Raw genomic sequence first — 24,033 nt, 5'->3', positions numbered from 1 at the left:
CGTGGCAATGAAGCTATCTTCAGGGCGAACCTTACGCTGGAGCGTCTTTACCGGGCAGCAAGAGTAAAGCGGACAATTTTTCTTTCTGGTTCACTCGCGCCCCCGTGTCACGTTGGACCTTTCTTCTGGAAGGCTGGAGCAACTAACCAACGGCGCCTCGTCTCTTTGAATGCGAGTGAGCTGCGGTTGTCGACGAATTTAGCCAGTTGATTTATTTTACGACGCCTCCGGACGCTCTGATCTCGTCTTTGGAGCGGTGTCTATGCGAGGGGGAAATGTGGAATCAAACTTCTTCTTAACAACGAAAAAAAAGAGGAAGCAGCATGTTTGATGCGGGTCAGATGCCGTACGCATCGCTTTGCGGCAGTCGCTCTGGAGGGAGATAAATTTGACGCTAGTCAAAAATCGGCTACTGTCGACGGGTGCTGTGATCATCGCGTGTGTGGCGTCGGTACTGCAGTAACCATGAATCATGTGCCCGGTCTCGGACAACAAACTGGATTGCATCTCCAGAGTGTGCAGTATGGGAGAAAGGCGGGGAGAAAGTAAACATATGGATTTACTCTGCCAAAGGCACTGCACTGATGCTTCGATCGTGCCCTTCCAACATGGGACGGTTCTGGGTTTGATATCACACGCGTAACTATTGGGGAATGTCTACGGGGTCTAATGAAGAGAGAGAGAGAGAGAAACTGATGGCGGTGATTGTAGAATGACACAAACCAGACCTTTAAACCAGGTTTAAACAGACAGTTCGCTTTTGAAGGTGAAGTTGAAGATGAGCAGTTTGTGATGAGTCTGGAAAAACTCTTCCTCTCTGCCAATGTCACCGCGAGCGGTTCATGCAGCAAGAGATCCCATGGATCTTCGGAACGTTTGGTAAGGTGATACGAAGCGCGGGGTTTTGTTTATGCACGATTTCAACGATGTTTTGATTTAAAGCTATCCGATTACCACACTTCCGAAGGGGTTGGAACTGATGCAATGCGATAAGTGATGCACACAGAAATCTGCTGACGAGGATCGCATTTCAAACGCATTTGCTACCGTTGAAGGTCACTGTCACTGTCAGGATTATTGCATTTATTGAAATAATAATCATTTAAAAAAAAAGATCGATCATAACCTTAACGATTAGTGACGTCCGATGCCATGAACATATGTTCTTTTTGCCATACAAAGAACAGATACAAATCATTCAGACCTGTGTTTCTTCCTCATTCGTTTAAAATTATTAATTACCCTCTAAATGATCGTCACGAGCAGCCATAATAGTATTCCAAAAACACTCTTTTTAGCCCTTTGTATTCTCTTTAAAAAAACATTGAACGTTCTACCGACTTAATTGCCTCAAATTAACAGCTGAACAGTCTTGAGAACGAGGACAAAATAAATTAACTGTCAGTACAGGATTTCACTCAGCACGCGGCCGGAACTAGTTGAGACTCATTTGCCCCTTTACAATGTGACATAGAGAACTGTCCCCACTCTATCCTCTATCCCTGACAAGCACAGCTGACGCTTTCACAGTAAACAAAAATAGCCTTTTCTTCGGGAATGTTTTATTCCGCTACGGGGTGGCACTTTTTCCGATTCCGAGAGAGTGTTAGTCGCTTGTTAGATGTTTTTTTTCGTTTTGGGTTTCCAAGAACCCATATACAATTTGAGTTGATAAATCGGGAACCCATCGTTCACACTACTTTTCAGTGCCCACGCTTGGCCTACCCGACACGACGAAGATCCAGCGGATAAGTCTCCTAAGAGGGGGATGTTTAAGTTTCGAACAGAAAATGACAAAGTTTTCCTTCCTGTCAACACTTGCTCCACTCACACCTACTAACGCCTCTGTCTTCACGAAAAAAGAGCCTTCTAATGAGATCTAATTTGTTGAAAGAACGAAGGAACGTACCAAAACTGTGTTTCCAAAAGCAAAACTTTCACTTTGTGTGCTCATGTTGCCCTTCCAAAAGAACACACAACTCGTGCCGTATCGTTATCTCGTCCCGTTTTGTCATTCGAATGGCGGCGCACATATTGGTATCGACCTCGGCAGGACGGCCCGGGGAACGGCACAAAACCTTACAAGCGCCCCCCAATGAATTTTTGGCTAACGACGTACTCTATTACCAGCCTGCTACCGGTGACAGTACAGTACGTACGGCACACGTTTTTCTCCCCCCTCGTCCCCTCCGAGGATCATATTTCACGGCCAGTACTTCACTTTATGAAGTTTCACTTAAAAAAGCCGACTTATTAGCTCCACTCGAAGCGTCCACTTGTGTGAGGTATGCGTTACACCTTACCGAATCGGAAGTGATTGTGATGTGGAGGGGAAGACCCTCCCGCCAATACCACCGGCAAAAAGGCTTTTGCAGTTCTCGGTCCTTCTTTTCCCCCCGGCTTTTTGCGGTAACTCCAGGTGTGCGGGCCTCTACTCCCTTGGGTTGTAATCGCTTATCAAGAGGAGGGATTGTGTGCTGCTGAAACACGTTAACTTTACGTTCCTGCGCTCTTCCCTTGCCGTATTTTTTTTTGTCAATGGATCAATTACAAAAACCCTGATGGTTCTTCATTGAGACGTGCTTGAGCGCAGAACGCACGCACAGGACGCCACGCAATGGTAGTGCTGGATAGGTGAGCACCCCCTAGTAAGGTTCTTGTGTTACGCTGCACCTGACATAACTCTCTCTGGAGCTATTGAACAAACAAGGGGAATAATTGTTCAATAAAGAACTACTCTGTACTGACGAAGTTAACTCACTCGATTTCATAGGGATATTTTGAGGATAATGATTAGTATTGAAAGAAATCTTGAAGTTTGGTATAATCAAGTCAGTGACATCATTAAGATCACTTGATCGCAACTTGTCTAGGAGCTTGGGTGTAGCTCCTAGATAAGTAGACACAACTAGACACAACCCCCTCGGCCATAAACTATCTCGGTGGCAGTTAAAATCTCACCACAACAGTGCCGTTAACGTCTCATTTAGATAATGCTCCGAGTAGAGTGGCCGGATATTGGAGAAGAAGTCATTGTCGAATTCCTAGCATAGTTGTGAACTGCAGTGGGATAGTGCACGATCTCCACCGCATCTATGCGTGAGGAAGTAACATTACGGCAGAGTAGAAACTATGCTGTCCGTTAAGAGCATTCCTGGAAGGGTTTCGAAATGACACGCTTCTCCGAGTATGTTGTTCCGGGCTTGTATTTTCTGTTAGTGTGTACGTCTAGTGAATTGAGATGTCTTGCCCATTGCGTCCAATCGCAATGTGAGTTGGAGCTCTCTGTATAGTTGAGTGCATTATTTACGAGCCAGTTTTCGTTTGTTGCGTGCACGTCTTAAGTGAATTGTTCTCAGCTTGCCGATGAAGAAGATGACGCCCTTCTTGTTCTGGTGGTGGTGCGATGTTAAGTTTCCGTTCACACTCCGACGTCAAAGACGTGCGGTGGCGTGCGCGCCACTATTTACAATGGAGAAAGGAAAATAAACAGCTCCTATCGCTCTCTAGCAAGCGCCGACTGCTGGTGCTGGTTTGTAGAAAGATGCTTTCTTTCTCCGTATGAATTAACAGTTTCTGTGAGGAAATGCTAGGAAATCTTTAACGCTCCAGTACAGTGATCGTCGTGAAGTGACAAGCTAACTGTAACAGATGGACGTGTCAACACACACACACGCACGGTTCGTTAGAGCTTAGGTCCAACGGTTCGTCGGGAATGCATCTCCCATCCCATGTCGAGGTAATTGTTGGGAAAAAGTGCAGTACAGTCTTTACTGCACGCCTCTCTCTCTCTCTCTATGTAGCACTTTACTTCCGCAGTGGGGCCAGTTGGGTGTAATTAAGGTTAAAAATGCCACCAACGCGTAGTAACTCCGTGTCACTTTGACGTCGGGAGGGAACCCTCCCGATAAGCGAAAAGTGAGCGCACGCGAATGGCACGAGGACTCGCCCCAGCTCCAATAGATATCATCAGTGTTAGCGTAAATAGAAAACCACTGCTGGGTGAGGTTCGACGGAGGGCGTCGGACACATAAATTATACCACGGAAGCTAACGAGCGATCGGCATGGGGTCGTCCCCCACTTAATTAAGCGTGTGTCGCTTTTTCTGTTTGCTTGCTTGCCATGTACAGCCGACACGTGAGGGGGGTAGCTGTGGCGGATTGCGTTCTGTTCTGTTCGGACAGATCGGACAGCTGATTGCGGGAGCCTTACTTTGATCGATGGAACCTTAATCCCTATGTTGTTGTCAGCAGCCCTACTCCCCGGTGAGTGGAAAAGGTGTAAGCAAAAACATTAAATTTGATTACAATACGGGCCTGCGCAACCCCTTCCGGTGTGAGTTTGATTTCCCCCCAATTTTGATTTGTTTTCCCATTCCCGAAAGGGTGACAATTATGGTAATGTGGTTAAATTGTTGCCGCCGCCGCCACTGCCGATCGATTGTCTATTAACTGGCATTACACACAGGTGTTTGCTCGTGTGGGGGCCTTTTTTTAGGAAGTGTATCTAAAAGAGAGAAAACCCGGCGGATACGGGAACCGAGAGAACGAAACAGTCACCAATTTCATCGTTTACTTTCATTTCCTGCTTCTCGTGACGAAGACCACGATCACTGTGTGTGTGTGTGTGTGTGTAGCTTTGAGAACGAATTGTGTCGGAAGAGCACAATCGATGTATCTTGTAGTTCCGGTTTGCACGCTTAGTTCGATTTGGTGTGATCTTCCGGTTTTTTTGTTTGTTGAGGAAGATACAACAAAAAACGTTACAAACGATTTTATTTCGTTTGATTTGGACGCTTCAATGTGCATAAAATGTCTTCAACTTTAGAGTTCGGTTGGTACAATCAAATTTGGTCCTTCGAACCGGATAATTCATTTTGACACATTTGCGTTGTCATGTGTTTCAGATATTACAAAAAAAAACTCATCTTAAAACCCAACCCAAACTCTTACCTTTAGACAAAAAAATCCCAGCAGCATTTTCTTTTTCCTTTTCTCTCTATTTCTTCCACCCGCGAACGAACCGTACGCATTGCGTCGGTGTCATGTACGGACCTATAAATTTCCATTTGTTTGTTTATGTAGTTCACACCCAAACAAGAGCGTCGTGGTCAACAATCCTTTCCTGTGCGCGTATCCAGCGAGCGACGCATACAGTTGAACATATTGTTAGTCATCCGCTTCTTGAGAGAAACGGAGATTTCGAGAAAACACAAAAATGAAGCAAACCGACACCACAAGGATCAACTGATCGAATCCGATCGAGCCCTTGCGGCACACAAAGATGTGTGTTTCTCCACTCTCCCTCTATGTTCCTACGTTCGTTCGAAGACCGTTTGTTAAGTTTCGCTTTCGATAAGTAAAGCCCCCCCCCCCCCCCCCCCCTGTCGTAAGATCGCGACGAAGTACGGAGACGAAAACAACAACAAAAAGGATCATAAATTTCCCAACTTCCCTCCATTCGATGCTTGGAAAGCCCGACGACGACCACGCAATGTTCAACGTCCTTTCGCTTTTTTGTCGTGTTTCTTGTGTGCGTGGTATTGATTCACAGCGTAGAAAGAGCAACCGACACACAGTGCCTTCCTTGAGCCGCAAGCTAATCGTCATCGACCCCTGGAGGGCGTAGGGGAACCACTGATTATAGGAGGGATTTTCTGTGCTTTGTGAACCAGCAACTTCTTCTAAATCATAAATTGGATCCCCTCTGACTTGCTGAACTTTCTTTCCTTCCTTTTGGGGGTGATTTCTATGCACAATCTTTAGCATCTTCGAGATTGTTTGAGTTATTCCTCCAACTGCTTTCACTGCTGTAGAGACGAACGAAAAGGAAGCATCAAATAGAAGACGATTCGAATGTCGATTAAAGGTCTGTACTAAATTAAACATCAAATGACTCTAAATGTCCACCCATAATGGGTGCCCATCCGGTTGGGACCTTCTTTTAGAGGAACTTGATCTTACGTTACCTTCACCGGCAGGATGTTAGCTATTTTAATGTTACACCAAGGCGTATGGTGCATTAGATGCTGTGGTTTCATCTTCTTCGTAAAAAAGAAAGAACAAGATGCTAAGAGAACAGGCGACCCCACATTACGTGACATCGCCGGGGAGCCAGAATGCATTGGTTTAATTGATTTTTTATGCTGATGATCGTGCGTTCGAGATCTCGGGTAGGTCATTCTATGACCTGAATCTGATCCACCGTATGGAAGTTCCACCGCATTCCGTGTAGATCGTATCTCCCAGAGGGTCTCTGATGATCTTTTAAACCATCATTCCAGCACCTTTTGAAGAAGTATTGGTAGATCTTTCGCTCTGTACTAGGTCTCGCGATTGAAATCTAGCCCACTAGTTGTCCAGGCCAATGCTACTGCGTGAGAGCTGGAGAACTTTTCCATATTGGGAGTTTACTTCAGAGGGAAAACAATTTAGGTGTCATAAAAAATATGAATGTCTAGTAAAAGAACCCTTTCTTCCCCCCCTGTTTCTCTATTCAAACTCCCAGCAAACGCTCTCCTCGCATGAGGTTGAATTCTATAGGCCCTTAAGGCTAGACGGGCTAGAGTTCAGCCCCGACATACAGCCCACTGGTGGATGTGGTGGTACTTTGATGTTGTTTACTTTGGTCAACATCACCATCATCGTCACCACCGCCGACCCCGAGAATAACCTCCTATGCTTGCCCTCCTTTCTTTTATGGTGGAAAGGCGCACTCTTTGTGTTTCCCTTTTCTCGTTTATTACTTTTGTAAGTCTTTGAGGCGTTAGAATACCCCGGGCCGCCGCCCTCTCTGCATTGCGGGGAGCATTATGAAAATAAGCAAAAACAAAACAGAATAGCCACAAATTTAACCCCTTCTTGACACTCCGTACAGTCGGGGGTTGGAGTGGACCATCTGAGCTGCTGATGCTTTCGGGGAAGTTGTGTGTTAAGTATCGAATTGAAATCCTAGGCCCTATGGAGGAACGACGGGTGTGGTGGAGTACGGAGATAGAAATTACCCGTTAAAGGGAAGACATTTGCATGAGTCACACGGTGGACAATTGTGGCTGATTAACCCGACAAACCGCCTCGAGGAGGAGGGTTCTTAGAACATCTGAATCTTGTTTTTGAAGCCCTATTTTGCTTTGGGATGAATCATAACTTCGACTCAGTTTTAATGGATGAATCAAACCAACAGGTTTTTGCTCAGTGTTTGGATGTTCTGAAAAAGCTTGTTCCAGAGTTCCTGAGGCCAACATGTGTGTACATGCCGTTCGTCAAACGCTTCTAAAACAATTACCATTCTCAATTATAATTATCGTGTCGACATGAACCATTTTGATACATTCGACATAAATTAAATGGAATGCAAATGACACTAGGCACCATACCATGGCGGTGTGTCTCTATTTGGTCTATGTCCTTCCCTGTGCGTCGGTATAAATGCTCAATCTATACAGTACGGTCCCGTGAGAATTGCGCTCGCCTTGTAGCCTGTTGCACTGAATCATTCTCTCTGCTGCACCGATTGTAATCTAATTGAACGGTCCGGCTCTTCAGTCCTCCGGTGCCCAGCGTTGGCCTGCGTAATTGAACATCCATTGTCGGCATACAGCTTCCATGGCGGCATACGACCCCGGCATACGACTACTGGTCTTGTCAACAAGATCACACTTTCGGGGCGTGAGGCTACTGAGCCCACTGTGATGCACTATTTCGGGGATTGGATGTTTAATTAAAACATAATAGCTTTGGCTCGGTCGCTTGGCCACTTCTGTAGCGGATCCAACGGGAGAGATGTGCATTCCATGCCCTGCCACGACGAAGAAGCCACAGCTTTTGATACAATTTGCTCAATTTGGTAGGCGAGGGTTCATGGGATCATAAATAAATCTGTTTTTATTTCGCCTTTCTCGTGGGTTTGGGGTGTGATATTTAGAATAAATTTGGAATTTATACCCCGCAGACATGAAGGTACCGGCATATGATGGCTTTTTAGGTTTTAGGTGCGTTGCATTATTTAAGAGTGCCTCGAGCCCTTGATTTGCTTCAATTAAAACCCCCGGTTGAGCCCCGGGACCGTAGGCACGAATTTATCGAACAAGTGCGAGATTTGCCTTTCTCTAGGCTGTAATTCGTTGTAACAAATTGGAAGGTTTTGTATCGTTGTCTGATCCTCAACTTGATTTCTTTGATCAAGGTAAAACCTTTCACGAATCACGCGCAAGAAACAAATTGCCCCTTTAAACAGTGTCTAAAAGATCACTTCCGTGCGCTGCGGTCGTGTGCTTGGGAAAAGCAAATCAATCCATTTCGTGCCATCTAGAAAGATCGCTTTTCCCCACCCGACGCTTGACCCGTGCCTTTTTCCGTGCTGTGGAAAATTTGGCTCAATTTTTTACCCATTTTGCACACTTTGGACGGAGAGAGAGAGAGAGAGAAATGAATCGACGATGGCACAAAACGTTGAAGCCGATGAAGCCGTCGTAAATTGGCTTGCCATATTAACCGAATGACCGGAATTGGACGCGCTGAAACGATTGAAGATTGCTCCTTTCTCTGGCAGCAAAATGAAGCAGTAAACAGCAGTAAAAACAGGCACAAGAAAACCTTCCACCAGACGCTGCGTGGTGCGCATATTTCATAATCTGCAGCTAAGTGGTTGCTGCAGCGAAAAAAGCAGCCTCAATCGTGAGAGATTGAGCGATCAGATGGAATGAAAGCGCTGTGTGTGCGTTTTTTTTTTTCCTTCCACATTTTCATCGTTTCTGGAACTCTGCGCCGCGCGCGATTCAGGTGCACCACCAACAGCTGGTTTGAAATCGATAAAAAAGGTGGGAAACATCCGTCTTGCCCGCACTCCCGTACTCCCGTAAAGAATATGTGTATAGAGCCAGGAAAAATAAACCGGACCGTAATCGGGGCCAGGTCGGGAAATTGTTCGCGGCAAGGGGCGGCAAATAATTATCACCGAGCATTACCTACTTTCGATCACAGCGTACTGGCAGCACACTTTACTGCCGTGATCCCAGCTTTTTACCGATCGCGCGAAATCAGGTCCAGCGGGAGAAGAGAGCTCATCCAGAATCATCTGGAGCATCGGCAGCAGGCTGTGGTGGAGGAAGGAGTAGAATTTAAATTGCAATCGATAGATTAAGACTAAGGAATGGAACGGAACGAGTTTACAGCCACTAACATGCCAGGCCAGGTAGACTGAGGCAGACTTAAAACCCTCACAGATCGAGGTCAGCTGCACGCGAAACTGACCGTAAAAGGCTATAAAACCGTGGCAGCACTCGTTTAATGGAACACACCTGTTGTTGTCCAGGCAACGGGCAGCAGTCGCGTCCAGGCAACAGGGCTCGGCAATCGGGATATTCATGGATCAAAGGAATAGAACGTTAGGAGACTAAATTCATTGTCGATGATTTTTGCATATTTTTTTCATTTATTCTTTTTTTGACCAATAAGTTGCATTACTTCTTCCTCTGGCCAATGTGGTTCAATGCAACCTTTTTTGGGAAGAAACCTGGGATAAGTTGACGCTTTATACACATTGTACGATGAATTACTGGATTAGCTAGACATCTGAGGGACCGCAAGAGCTGGTAATGGAGATGTTTATGGAGGTTTTTTTTTTAATTTCTGCATATTTATGATCATAGTTAAGAAAACCTTGATTTATTATGCAATTAGATCAAATTCCTCGAAAATTAAAATAGGCCCAAGAATTGTCCAAATTCTGGTTCGTCTAAATCACGGTGTCAATTATGTTGGACTTTATTTTGTGCTTAAAATCATTACAAATAACATATATGTATTAGTTTTACCTATTTCCGAATTAAAGTTGAAGTATATTGCATAGCGTTTGTGCAAGAATTTTGTTGTGACTTGATAAATAATTCATAGCTATTCAATGAGGAAAGCAAATAAATATTGTTAGTAGCAAAAAGCCATTTTCGTCTGCAGGTAATGGTATTATTACATCATTAATCGTTACATCGTTAAAAAGTACATCATTCCTAAATAATGTAAACTTTACCTCATTTTTTTCGAAAGTTGCATTGTAAGCCAAAAACAGTATTTAGTATGAAAAGATTGCCGACCCCTGGCGAAAAAGGTTTATGATTTTGCGATGCTCTCTCACCCAATGCCCGCAAGCAATCATCCCGATCTCTTCGGGCTATTCTAATTTTATTTTCCCCGAACAACTCACTACCATCAAGGATCGTAACTTTTACGATCGCTAACGCTGTGTATAGTTTTATGGCACCATTCCTTCAACCGTTTGGCGATTTATAAACCGGCTAAGAAGCTCCCGGGCTCTGTCCCTGTCACCTGCCGATAAGGTCCTAATCTTTGACCGAGATTGCACTCCAAAATCACGCCCCAGGGCTGTTCGGTTCGCGTTCGCGGGATATTAATGAGATTTCGCTACGCCCTACTTATGACGCATTCCCGTCTGATGTGCACCGCCCTTAAGAGTGTCATCGTACTAATGAGATTACTTCTGCTTCTCTTTCTCCACCCTCAGGGTCTGTTAACGCTTTAAACCCAAGCGACGAGCGACAAAGCACAAAAGCTTGCCACCAGAGCAGCAGCAGCGTGCCACGATGGGTGAAACCGACGAGAAGGAAACCGCACCGGCGGCAACGACAAACGATACGACCAAACCGGAAACGCCGCAACCTACCGCCGACGGGCCAGAGGTAGAGGCAAAGGAGACGGAAAAGCTGCTCCCGGAGCCGGAACCGAAACGTTCGCCCGTCGCGCAGGCAGGAAACCCCCAATCGAAGGCAGCGAGCAGTGAGAATGTCGCCAATGGGGAGGAAATCATCAACATACCGGAGGAGGCACTAGCAGATGGGGCGGACAAGGACGGTAAGAAGGACGCCGCCGCGACGGAGCAAGAACCGACCGAAACTGGCAAGCCGGACAAACCGAACAAGGTGCAGGCGGAGGAGCGCGAGGTAAAGCCGAAGAAGGTGCCGGCCGGTGCGTTCAAGCTGCCCGGCTTCTTCAACAAGAACAAGGACAAACCGAAGGAGGCGGACGGCGCGGACAATGAGCTGCTGGAGAAGCACGGCGGTGAGAATGGCGGAGAGGCTAAGGAGAAGGCGGCAGCCGAGGAGGGTAAGCCGGGCGAGGAGAAACCGAAGCGCACCGGTGGGTTCTTTGCCAACCTGAAGCTGCGCAATCCATTCGCCAAGAAACCGGCCGCGGCGGACGCGACCGGAGAAGCCGCTGCGGACAAGGAGGCTGGTGAAGAGGAGGAAAAGGATGAGGTGACGGCCGAAGCAACGGATAAGCCGGCAGACGCGGAAGCAGCCGGAGATGCGGCAGAAGAGAAGAAACCGGCGGCAGAAGGCGACGAACCCGAAGTACAGGCACCGAAGAAGGGATTGCTGGAGGCGCTGCGCGTTCCACTCGCGAGCATCATCCCCAAACGATTCAAACCGGTGCCAGGCGGCGAACCCGACGATGACATTGAGCTGGGCAAAACGCCGAAGAACCGGGCCGGTCTGGCGTCGATGGAAACGCTGGACGATTCGCTGAAGGATGCGGACACGAAGGACACGGTGGATGCGAAGGGAGCGAATGGAACGGACGGTGAAGCGCTGGTGAAGCCGGACGATAAGGAGGTGAAGGATAAGGCGGCCGAAGCGGAGGAGGACGCACAGGAGCGTAGTTTGCTGCAGCGGGTGCAGTCCTACCGGTGCTCAGTTGGTAAGTTGGCAAAGATCTTGTGATCTTCAAGCGATCTAGCAAAATTTCAGGGGTTTCTGTGGTTCTCAGAATTTTGGCACACTTTTTGGACTTTATGGCACTTATATCATGGTCTGTCAAATCAATAATTTGACCTGAATGTATCTAACGTCATATGGGGTCGAGAAAGTACGCCAACTTTATCAGATCATGTGAAACCCCCTGTGAGATAACTTAATTAGAGTTGAATAACACTGATTAATGAATTGAAACTTCAAAGAGAGTCTTTGAATCTGAATCTCAAACTTTTAAATTCATTTATCATTAAAGATTCGAAGAATTTTCAAATGATCCTCACTAAATTTGTTTTTCACAAGAATCAGAAATTCATGAATTATAAATCTTTGAAGATTCGAAGTTCTATAAACTCATCACTGAAAATTCATATGGATGGATCTTTACGAAAGATTTATGATGCACTTTACTAAACCTAGCTTAACTCTCTCTTTCTTTCCCGCAGATGACATCGCCATCATTGCCGGTGTGGTGATCTTCCTGATCCTGGTCGCACTGATCATTGCCTTCACGTTCGTGGGTAAGAGTGAACCAATCACCGCGCCCGTACGAGACGGCAAGTACATCGAAACCGTGACAAACTGTGGCCGCGTCGAGGGCATACTGGAGGATGGGTCGTTCGCGTTCCGAGGCATCCCGTACGCGGTACCCCCGGTCGGTCCAAACCGCTGGAAGGCGGCCCAACCGATCGAAAGCATCGAAAACTGCTGGAACGGTACGCTGAAGGCACACAACTCGACGCCCGTCTGCTGGCAGATCTACGCCGACGGTAAGGTGGACGGTGCCGAGGACTGTCTCACGCTGGACGTCATCACACCGCACGTACGGTACGACAATCCGCTGCCAGTGGTGGTGCTGGTCGGTGCCGAATCGTTCACCGGTGACTCACCCGGCAAGTTGCGCCCATCGACACGCTACGCCCGCGCACGCGATGTCATCTTCGTGCGGCCCAACTTCCGGCTCAATGTGTTTGGTTTTCTCGCGCTCGAGCAGCTCACGAAGAGCACTCACCCACCGACCTCGGGCAATTACGGGCTGACCGATCTGATCGTCGCACTCAAGTGGATTCAGCTGAACATCCCGCACTTTGGCGGTGATCCCAAGTCGGTGACGCTGTTCGGACATCGGGCCGGCGGTACGATCGTGACGGCGCTGGCCTCGTCCAACAAGACGAGCAAGCTGTTTGCCCGCACCTGGATCTCGTCCGGTGCCGCCATCTTCCCGGGCAATCCGCTGGCCGAATCGGAGAAGGAGAATGCGCTGTACATGAGCAAGATTCGCTGCGAGGATAGCAACTGTCTGATGGAGAAGGAGGATGAGGAGATTCTGGACGCGGTGCCGGACGTGTGGCGTCGTACGTTCCCGGATCTGCCGGCCGCGGACGAGAATGCAACGGCCCGGCACGAGTGGCTGGTGCTGGACGGTAACATTATGCAGCAGCATCCGGCCGACGTGTGGAGTGCGGACGTGTCGAACAGCGTGCGGTACGTGATCGGGTCGACGACGCACGAAGCGCACAACACGAAGCTGCACCTGAAGTACACCGAATGGACGCCGGAGCTGGTGACGCGCCACGTCAACGAGAGTGTGGTGGGCCGGTTGGGCCTTACGGAGGAAGCGCTGCGTCGGTATAACGCAACATACCAAGGGCTGGTGGCGATGGTGTCCGACATCCGCACGATCTGTCCCCTGCTGACGATCACGCAGAAGCTGCAGAGCTCCCAGTTCTACGTCGTGTCGCAGACGGGCGGTGAGCTAGGCATTGCCGACGTCGACTCGGACGTGCAGGCCATCCTGGGCCGGTACGAGCCGAAGACGCCCGAGCAGCGGCGGTATGTATCCGCGATCCAGCAGCTGTTCTACCATTACGTCTCGCACGGTGAGATCAAGCACGAGCTGCGGAAAAAGCTGCTCGACATTGGGCAGGACGCGCTGCCCACGTACAACACCGACAACTGCCTGTTCTGGATCAAGAACGATGTTGTGCCGCGTTACGCACGGTTAGATTAAGGCGAAAGGCACCTGAGGGGCGTGTAAGCTGACCAAAAAACATAAAGAATCAACGACTAAATGCGGAATTGCGGGAAGATTACACTGTCATGCTGTCTTTTTGTACTACGGACTGGATGGCAATTTTTTTTTTTTGGAGCGTACGAGACGGAACAGTTCTGCTCGCAGATAAGACAGAAACTCCCGCGGATATTATGAACTCTATACAATCTTTGAGACGCCAGATGACCAGTTATACACTACTATACAGTTATACAAGTATAATAATAATCGAGTAGTCGAGATCATATGAGACCAGACCAGGTGCTGCGTCAGTATTGCGGTGGGCGCGCGCGCGTTACAGTAACTTACTTGCCAAAAGCGGGTCCACCAATCCAGCATCCGATTCAGCTCAAACAAATGAAGGTTAATTGTACCGTGGAGCGAGTTTTCATCGCAACGGATTGCCACTTTTTTCGTGACAGTGTTTAATAGGTAGCGCTTCTTTTTTTGTAGCAGCTAGATAGCAGATGGAAATTCCATTTTTCTATTACCACCTTTGACGAGGGCATTAGGATAGCGCACTTTGTACGTGCGTCCTTCTCCTCTCAACCCTATGAGCTAAAGCGTACATAGTGAAGAAGCAGTAAGCGGGCAAATTTTGATAAAAAACATTTTTCTCCCCCCATATGATATCTTGTGGCGTTCCACTGATAAGGAAATTAGTTGTAGCTGTGTTAGTTGTGGTAAGCGACAGTATTCTAAACCGTGGATGTGTTACACCTATCACCAACAACAGACTCTTCTCATCCATTAGAACACACCTTTCATATACCTCCCGATGATCACTCAACGATCGTTCGAGGAAGATTTCAACTACTGCTCGTAGCTTTCAAAACATTGAATTCAGTCAAATTACGCTTTTAAAATAATGTTCTACTCAATCTCCGCTCTGTTATATTCGTACACTCTGTATTAGGCATATAAGAGCAATCGCTTCGCGCGCCGAACCAGGTTTGACAAGCCTGTGCAACATTCGTTCCGTTTCCCTTCTCTCTCTATAGCTTCGAGTATAATTTATTTCGTTTTGGTACTAGTACTAGAATATGTTTCCTTTTATCATCCTACCCTACCCCACCCTACACACTTACATAGCTTCGACAATTGCTTAAAACACAACAAAAACGAGCCTTTTTATAGAGAAAGCGAAGTAACGGTCTGCTAGGGAAAGGCTGTTTTAATTTATATTGCATAAAACAAACACGTAATAACATGTTCAATTTATACAACTAGCGCGTGTCGCGCATTGAAAAGAACCAAGAAGAATTTCCCATTTTTTAACAAATCGCAAACCCTTTTTGCTAGTGTATTGAAAGCGGAGGACAGTGGAAAAGAAGCTGTGCATTGGGGGAGACGATCGTAGCAAATAGTGAACGATGATGTTGAATCAGAACTAATAATAATAATATAATAATTCGAAAGAGGGAGTTAAAAGGATACAAACAAACATACATTACATACAAAACAAAGCAAATTGTGTAAACTATCGCAACAAAGCCGAAAGAGAGACATATGTGTAGTGTACTGATGATCAGTGCCGGATCGGGCAGGATACTTGATGAGAGGGTGACCCGATCCGAATGTGATTAGATAACTAGAACAAAAGAGAACAGAACAGAGTGCAGAGGAAGCAAAAGAGCAAGCGACGGCAGCGGTGGTATTAGTGAGCGTAATTTTAGCCTGAAGAAACTCCTCCCTTTTCCTCCCTTCTTTACTGCAACAGACAGCATCCTATACCGTCGTGTATTTGTTGTAATTTATATTCTATTTGGTAGGTTTTAATTACGATATAAATATATGTGTATGTACGTACTCTAGTTTATGGGCCCACATTTGAAATCGGAGGCAGAGAGAATACATGCGCAATTTTCCCTTCGTATCCTCCACTGATGATCGCTTGCGTATATGTATATGTTTATATGCTAAAAGAAGAATTGCTAGCCCTTGCACACATTGTACTGTTTTTTTTTTCTTCTTTTCGCTTCTTTTTAACATTTCGTCCAGTCTACTAAGCTAGCAATGTGTTCCCTGCTTTTTTTTCGTCTATAAAATCTACCAAACGCTAAGAAAATAATTTTAAACCTTTAAAGCCTCGAGTCAGAATGGTGTTTCGCGTGTAAATGTTACACCACACTAGACACTAGAACTATAATTAATTTTAATGCAAAACGATTGCAAACCGTGTGGCGAAACAACAACAATACTCACATACATACATACAACAATCCTGCTGCATTTACTTGAGTTGTTTGCGTCACTCTCAAAGCAAGAGAGAGAGAAAAAGAGCAAAAGAGAAGAGGACACAAGAGATGGAAGAACATAATTTGGGTGTACCCTTATGCCCTTCTGATCGTACTACAAACTACAAAGTCAGCTCCTTTTTATCCATTTATACCAAGAAACGTATTTTTTATACTTTGTTTTCCCTTTTCTAAGTTCTCAAATCCCTAAATTCATATACGTTTCAGCATGATACAGTAAAAAAAAACAAGAAGGTTGCGCTAGTATTAAATGCGTACAAAAGCGATCGCAAGACGGCAGAGTAGAATAATGATTGCGAAAGCAGTTGCAGAAGCAGGATAGAGGAATAAGAGCCGATGCGGAAGAGAGCAAAAATGGCAATGTGTAAAGTCTTTAGCATGCTACTAAAAACAAATGAATTAAAAATATACACCCTTGTTTGGAAAAAAATCAATTGTGTTCGTATAAAGCTACGTGTTAGAGATCCGAAAATCGAACATGAAAACGGTGTTTGACAGCCCTGGCTTTTTGAAGGTGATCCTTGGAAGTCAATACAAGAGATGAAATTGGGTTTTAAAAAATAAGCATTTATACTCGATTCTTACAATACTTGTCTCTTTATTATCTCCTTTTTACAAAAAAAGTAACTTATCAGTCTAATGTAACACGCCTATCTAATTCGCTTTGTTTCGAAGTAAAAGTGAACCTTGCACGATCCGCGTCATCCGTATCGATCGGCTGCACATTGCTTCCAGCGACAAAGCCGTCCAAGAAGTGGCAGTTTGTGACCAACAACCCAACCCCCTAGATTGGCAGCTTCTTCTCACAAATGTACAAAAAAATTGTCCTGAATTTCACTGTTCACATCTTCCTCTCCCAGCAAAGGGTTGCGCTCACCTGCTCACACGCAGTCTCACTCTGTGTTCAGCCGATAAATACGGCACCGGCATTCACTCAGTGCAGCCAGGTACGTTTGGCCCGGTGTCGCCCGTATCGGGCAAATGTCCAGAATGCCTTCATTCATCGGCAGTTGCTGTACGCGCAGCCGTCCCCTGTTGGTGCACCAGGTGGAAAGCATCTTCGAGTCCTCCACGTACGACGCTACGAGCGTGTCGGCGTCGTTCAGGTACACCTGCGCACACCGGTACATGACGGTTTGTACGCGCGAACCCTCGAACGTGTGCTGCAGCTTCAGCGCGAACACACCGTCCAGCTTCTCGAGCGTGGCCAGCACTAGCGTGGTCGGTTTGTCGGTCGTCGGTCGCACGCTGACCAGAATCAGCCCACTGTCCGGATTGTAGCTCATCGCGGAGAACGCACCGGTAATGTTGAGCAGATGGCTTTCGATCTGCTGGGTTGGGGTGTACTCGTAGAACCAGATCGATTTCAGCTTGCACACCAAAAACCCACCGCACGGAATGATGGATGTCGGCTCGACCGGACAAATCTTTACCACGCCGGTGTAATCGTTCTGCCCGTGCCCGACCCGGAACTCTTCCAGCAGCTGGTCCGGCTGCCGGATGTCGTACACGTACACGGAACCGCGCTGCGAACCGAGGTACAGGAACTTGGAACGCTCCTTATCGAACGCACACGACCACAGCGGATCCTGGCTGGGTGTGATCGTACACTGGACCGACCGATTCTGGATGGAAAATACCTTTACCATCTTTTCCATCGCAGCGCACGCGAACAGATCGTCCGACGCATCGATGGCAATGTCACGGACGGAGCGGGACGACACGAGCATCGAGGCGGCACCGGCACTCGCCACAAACCCGGGCACTTGCAGCATCCGTATCGAGTAGCCTGGGAACAGTGGCTGGGTAGATTTTTGCGAGATCAGCAACAACTGGTGCTTGGCGGAGTAGGCTAACGCCCGGCAGCCCGATTCGCGCGTTATCTCTATGTTCTTCTCCAGGAACAGTTTGTAGCTGTGGCGATGCTCCGCACCTCCGTCGAACTGGCTTCGGCTAAACTCGGTACCACCCTGCCCAAACGCAAGCAGCTTACGCTCCAGCGTGTCGATCTTTTCGCTCTGCTCCAACACTTTCATGTTAACGACGGTCAGTTTCGTGTTGAGATCGATCACCTTAAGCTTCTCCCGGTTCAGCTCCTGCAGCAGCTCTTCCTCGCGCGTATTGTCCACCGCCTTGATGGCGCGCGCGTAGATGAACCGGATGTCGCGCATCGTGGCACGGGCCTTGCACGTTGCACAGCCACGGGTGGCTGCCGGATTGTTCTGCATCCACCGCTTGATGCAGGACATGCCGAAAAGGTGGCCACACTTCAAGCTCACCACCCGATGGTCCCCGGTCAGCGTCCATGCGTCAAAGCAGATGGGACAAAGCAGTCCCTCCTCGTCCTCATCCTTGCTTTGCACGGGTGAATCGATAAGCTTTTTCGGTGATATTGCTCGTTTCCGTTTTTCTAAAAGAACCGAAGAAAGTGCGATTGAATCAACCAAGTTGTAGTGATCAGTCACCTGTCTACTCATCATGAACTTACTTCGTCGCGGGGTGAACATTTGCCCGGAACGGTTCGGTGAACTGTCCGACAGCTCGATAGGCTCTTCGACAGCCACATCCGGCAACGGTCCATCCGAACCTGCAGCCGGTTCGGGCTCGAGCGGTATCGGTACCGTGTCATCCTCTTCCTCCTCATTACCCTGGTCCGTGCTGATCTCTACCGTTGCCTGCACCTCCGGCACATTGTTTATGTTGCTAATGACAATGACGGGCGACAGCATACCCTGCTGGATGCGAGCAAGCTCAATCTCCATATGCACAACGGGCTCGTCCAGCACGTTCACAGGCGGTGGCAGTGGTGGTGGCGGTGATGGAGCTGGCTGTTCGAACATTTCCAGCGAGCTGTCGCGCGTGTTTTCTTCCTCCTCCGTCGCCGTAGTATCCGGTCCCGGAGCAGGCACTACTTCGTTCGCAGCCACACTGGCCGGATCGTCGGGTTCTTCCTGGTCGTCCATTTGTTTTACAGGTAACTAAAATGTACAAATTCACCCAGACCGACGCTGGTTTAACGCTCCAAAAAGCCGTTTCATAGAAAAGCGTAAAAAAGCGTAAACAAAGAGATGACAGCTGTTATTTGCGAGCCAATATAGAAACATAACCTATTTGACGTTTGTGCCGCACAGGGTGGTTGCGTGAATGCAGCGCTTTTTGCATTTGTTTGGCGTTTTTCTATTTTCTTACAATTTTACCAGTCGTTTTTAATAAAACCAATAAAATAAGAGTTTTAAAACGATGCCTATACGAGATAAGAACGATCGAGAGCCTTCCAAGCAGCTATCATTGTTGTTAATAAAGAGCATCCACGCTACCGTTCAAGGTTAACCATTTGTGTGGGAAAGTGTATGTGACGGTATTTTTCTTAACAGAGGAGTATTTTAGGTGAAATTCTCTTTCATTAATGTAATTCTTCTATTTAAATCCTACTCTTAGATTTTTTATTACAATTAAAAGCTAAACAAAACTATTTTGAAAGTCCACTAACCGCCAAATTGAATGGAAATTTCAGGCAAACAATGACAGTTCAGCCGGACGCAGAAACGCTTGATATAGACAAAAAACAAGCTTTTATTTCAAACAAACTGAACAAAAACTGCATCCTATTTTATTACAACCTTCTGCATACATTATTGTGCGACGCAAATTGAACAAAGAAACTCTTCATTTGTCGGAATAAACCGGTTTCGAGCGGCCTAAACAAAACGGTGGTACGCGTGCATCATCGCACGCACGAGCACGAACGAAAGCAACACCATCCTCTCCCTCACGCAAAGCATAACGCCACTGCCGTGATCGCAGCCGCGCACGAAAGCATACTTTTTCGCTTCCCGCAGTTGCGTTCGGAAAGTTGTTGAGCATAGGTCGCCTTCGTCGTCGCCGTCGTTGTTGCCATTCCGGCCGTACTCGAGAGTCCGCGTCAGTGCATTGAAGCCTTTTCCACGGCAAATACGACATCGCAGCGTGCGACGATTTTATCCATCCGTGTGCCCGTGTGCGTGTGTGTGTGTTGAACGTGTGAAATCGTGATAAAGAAAGGCAGGTGGTTCATCTTTAACCACCATCTTGCAGCTCTTCAGTACGAGTGCCAACCAACGCAACGATTGAAGCCATCTGCATTTTATTGAAAAGCAACCGACAAAAAGGCTTTCTCGATTGTTCCCCATTGTGCGTGCGAGTGTGCGATTTCGGGAGGAAAAAATAATTATAGTGTAAAAGGTGTGAAATTGTTACACAATCTACCAAAGCTCCAGCATCGCCAGTATGTCCAGCAGCATTCAGATTACGGCCGACGACAAACCGGCAACCACTGCCGGCTTGATCACACCGACCAAGACGCCGGGTCCGCCGCCGCCGGTGTCTAGCATTCCCTCCAGCCCGTCCCATCTGCAGCTGCCGTCGCCGATTATAACGCGCCGCACCAGAACCGCTTCGACGTGAGTAAACAGAATGCCTTCACAGCCCAAAGGGCACGGGAATCCCTTCCATACCAGAAAAATCTCCTTCACACCCCTGCTGGGTGTCGCTGCGTGTGTACTTATCACTTACCGACCGGCAATCGCTCTTTATGCTGTGTGTTTGTTGTGTACTTATGGAGCTACTAGAAGAGAGACCGTGGAGACCAAAAACAGGGGGTCGCATACGACAAACGATAACACACCAGCGCGAAGACGAAAAAGCCGGGGTCGACGAAGGTCAGATGCGTTCTCCGGGCCCGTTCGCCCGGCATTAGTGACCGCCATCTTCCAGCAGCGAAGAGTGTAGAAAAATCGAGAAAAGCACCACCAGAAACAACTTGGTTTTGGGTTGTGTTCCAGCAAGCTCAAGCGGGTCCCCGGTCACGTTTCGAAATGCATCCAAAATCCGACGTTCCAAAAGGGGTGGATTAATTTTGAACTTTTATTATCATTCTCTATGCTCACCGTAGGTGTTCACGCATGTGTGTATGTGTGTGAGAGAGAAAAAGCATGCCAGGCACGTGTACGAGGACGATTTTATTTGTGCCATCGTAGCAGGCCTTGTTAGGGCGGCGCACCAAACCACCAGACGACGCACAATTTATAGCTTCAACGTGCCCGGTGGTAGTACAAAAAATCCTCCTAAACCAGCATCGTGCGAATGCCTGCCCAATCGTACGAAGATTGCACGAAAAAACACGTATATGTTGCGGCCGTTTTCTAGCAGCTTTTTTCCATTTCCCCATTTCGCTTCCATTTTTTCAGGGAGGGAATTAACAACCGCTTCGGCTAAAAGATGAAGTGGCTTCATCGTACACTTGTGGTGGTGGCCAGAAGCAGCGGAATCAATTACATCCTCCCCCAGTGGGCAGTGTGGGTGTGTAGCTGCATCTAAGACCAGCATTGTAGTTGCCGCTTCTCCCCCATTGGGATGGGGAAATGAGGAAACGATTTATTAATCACGGTCGCTTCCCTTGCTTGGCCTCCATCCCGTAGGTTCAGCTGAATCACGGAGACAGCATAACTTAATTTTTACGTCCACTTGAGGAACCATTGGAGGTGGTAGTGCCATGGAGAGGCGATGGTGCATTCCATCGATCATTAGTGACACGGCGGGAGGGAAAAATGAAGAAAGTGGAGATAGACGGAAAGCCATAGCTCGTTGAAACAAGCACACACAAACAGGCCATACAAAACGAGCGAATGATAAAAGCGATTAAAGGGGATGGACTCCTTATCGGCTCGTTTATGTATACAATGTAGCGTAGTGCACAGTTTTATTTCTCCTCTACTACAAGCTGTTTTAACAGCTGTTTTTAAAGCATCTTCTTTGTCTCGTGAGACGTCTCGCCGTATAACACCGCTGGTTAATTAAAACAAATCGTATCAGCACCGTCGTAAGCCGCTACGGTGGCGTGGACAATGTGACACGATAATTGGATGCTGTGGGTAGTTGATTCTTCGCTAATGCAATTAGCAGGAAGCGATCGCGAACGTCGCCTGAAGGTCATGTATCGTGGAATGGTCGGTGGACGGCTTGGGCGGTGGAGGTGGAAATTGAGACTTCTTGCTCTGTTGTTCTACTCCATTCTAAGCATTATTATTCGTAGAATTGTTAATTTATACCTATAGATTAGTTCCGACACCCGACACGAAGCACTAAACAACTTTGACTTTGCGATGGAAAAATTATCACTTTGATAAAGGGAAAACAATCCCTCTCCGTTCGGTCCCCGTGCACGGATCCGGTTTCATGAGGCGTGCAGGGACTGTGGGATGAGTAGGGCCCCTTTCCCCTCCTCTTCACTCTTTGTGGTGTCCTCTACAAAACTGCCTCTCAAGTACAATTCAATTTGTCAATTTAAATGTTTCAAGATCGATACAACAATAACACGCGGGTGCTTTTGTGTTGGCATGTGTGCGTGTACAGTGGCTCGCCAAATTAATGGTACATTCAACTTTTCCGCAGTTATTTTTCTTCCAAGGTTCAAGCTAGACCTACTATTTTGATGATATTCGATAGATAAACAACCAATCCATACAAATGCAATACTAAATAATAAGTCTATATGGACCTTTGAGGTCATGGTTTAGTTATCAAGTGCAACAAGGGTTACTGGCCTATTCAGGCTGCATAAAAATATCGATAAAAATCTATTGTAGCCGATAAGATTTGATAAATAACTCGCAAGAATTAGAATAAAACAAAACGAAAAGACATTTCGCTTTCAAAAGTTTAACTTGTCGCTAAGATATTGAATGAAAAAGGTATTCAGAAATTCTTTCCTTATGTTACATTCTATGCAATATTTTACTTGCTCTTTTTTATTTTTTATAAAGTGGCTAATTTATATAGTGGCTAATAAAGTGGCTAATTATAAACACTTCCTTTGGATAGAGAGATTTATTTGAATAAATTAAATTTTATGGACAGTACATTCGATCTCATAGTATATGTATATACGATGCAGCTGTGCCATTAATTTAGTAAGTCACTGTACATGCCATGCATTTCCGATTTTGCCCTTAAAACGGTCCATGTCTCTCTTACTCGCTCGCAAAGCTATCAATATTTATAAGCGCTGCAGAGGGGGGGGGGGGGGGGTTAGTTAACGTTGCGATGTAGCGCGGGTGGTGCGGGTCCATTTCCGGGGACCGGGGGATTTACGATCGAAGAAATTAATAACGTTATGCAACCACCACATGACAATGGTTGATGTGTTGCCTGGCGCTCGGATCCCGGGATGCTCCAATAATCATAACACGACTCAGTGGGGCGCACATCAAAGCAATGCACAGGAGAGAGCGGGCGATCCATCGGATTAAATTGCAGATCGATAGTTTTGATGTATCTATGCTTTTGCTCTTAAAATGGAAAAGGAATGTGGTATTTAAAGCGTGACTTAATAAAAGTGTAACATCGTATTAATTATTCGACGTGATTGTGGTCAAAGCTTCTTCCGGATAACTTCATTATCGTTCAAACAGCGTTCAATTCATTGTTTCGATAATTCGATAAACGTGCTGCGCTTCTTCAAACCAAACCCATTACCGTGACGTGCTAGTCTTCATTTTTTCCTCTACAAGGGGGAAACAACACCCTTGAGGCCACTCTCAATAAATCCTCTTAAATAGGTGCTAAACTTTCATGATGGAGCGTCATGTGCCAGAAAGCAGCAGCAGTAGCAGCAGCAGCGGTAGTCCTTAGTTACGAAAAGTTGGCTTCTAGTGAGCTTCGCGGAAAACTGCTCCATCCCCTATACTGTTTTTGGTGGAAATCCAAGCGAGCACGTCGTACCAACCACCGGGTGGACGTACATCGCAATCGATTTGTGTGCTTTTGTGGTGCTAGGCACATTGGTGGGTAGCGCACATGATGATGATGATGATGTAGATCCCCCCGCCTGTGCCTACACACAAGTACAGTTGCAACTTTTGCCCCGGCCAGTGCCAAAAAAGAATCAGGCCATGCCGTGGCGGATGCACCATATTCCATC

At 46.9% G+C, this 24,033-nt stretch overlaps 3 protein-coding genes across 5 annotated transcripts in view; 2 read left to right on the top strand and 1 right to left on the bottom strand.

Moving 5' to 3' along the window:
- Positions 1 to 15,632, top strand: part of LOC120949620 (neurotactin) — a 36,651-nt gene extending 21,019 nt beyond the window's left edge. For all 3 annotated transcript variants that reach the window (XM_040367030.2, XM_040367031.2, XM_040367032.2), the window contains exons 4-5: positions 10,520 to 11,712; positions 12,212 to 15,632. In XM_040367030.2, coding sequence (XP_040222964.2) covers positions 10,599 to 11,712; positions 12,212 to 13,776 — 2,679 coding nt within the window. In that variant the 5' untranslated portion in view covers positions 10,520 to 10,598 and the 3' untranslated portion in view covers positions 13,777 to 15,632. The remainder of the gene's footprint in view (positions 1 to 10,519; positions 11,713 to 12,211) is intronic.
- Positions 15,633 to 16,654: 1,022 nt separating this feature from the next.
- LOC120951640 (E3 ubiquitin-protein ligase RFWD3) lies at positions 16,655 to 19,161 on the bottom strand. The gene is made up of 2 exons (XM_040370447.2): positions 18,565 to 19,161; positions 16,655 to 18,486 (listed from the first exon to the last, which is right to left on the bottom strand). Exons 1-2 carry the CDS (start codon positions 19,037 to 19,039, stop codon positions 16,970 to 16,972), a joined length of 1,992 nt encoding a protein of 663 aa, XP_040226381.2. The 5' UTR covers positions 19,040 to 19,161; the 3' UTR covers positions 16,655 to 16,969.
- A 543-nt stretch (positions 19,162 to 19,704) lies between these two features.
- Positions 19,705 to 24,033, top strand: part of LOC120948645 (cold shock domain-containing protein CG9705) — a 35,378-nt gene continuing 31,049 nt past the window's right edge. The window contains exon 1 of the mRNA XM_040365226.2: positions 19,705 to 20,515. Coding sequence (XP_040221160.1) covers positions 20,343 to 20,515 — 173 coding nt within the window. The 5' untranslated portion in view covers positions 19,705 to 20,342. The remainder of the gene's footprint in view (positions 20,516 to 24,033) is intronic.

The sequence above is a fragment of the Anopheles coluzzii genome, chromosome 2, assembly GCF_943734685.1.
Source record: "Anopheles coluzzii chromosome 2, AcolN3, whole genome shotgun sequence".
Lineage (NCBI taxonomy): Eukaryota > Metazoa > Arthropoda > Insecta > Diptera > Culicidae > Anopheles > Anopheles coluzzii.
The sequence above is the reverse complement of the archived record's forward strand: the minus strand, read 5'-3'. Positions and strand labels throughout refer to the sequence as shown.

Excerpts from the sequence above, each read along its gene's own strand:
- LOC120951640 (XM_040370447.2), bottom strand. The coding sequence starts at position 19,039 with ATGGACGACCAGGAAGAACCCGACGATCCGGCCAGTGTGGCTGCGAAC. Across the intron at positions 18,487-18,564 it reads AATGTTCACCCCGCGACGAA|AAAAACGGAAACGAGCAATA; the intron begins GTAAGTTCATGA and ends CGGTTCTTTTAG.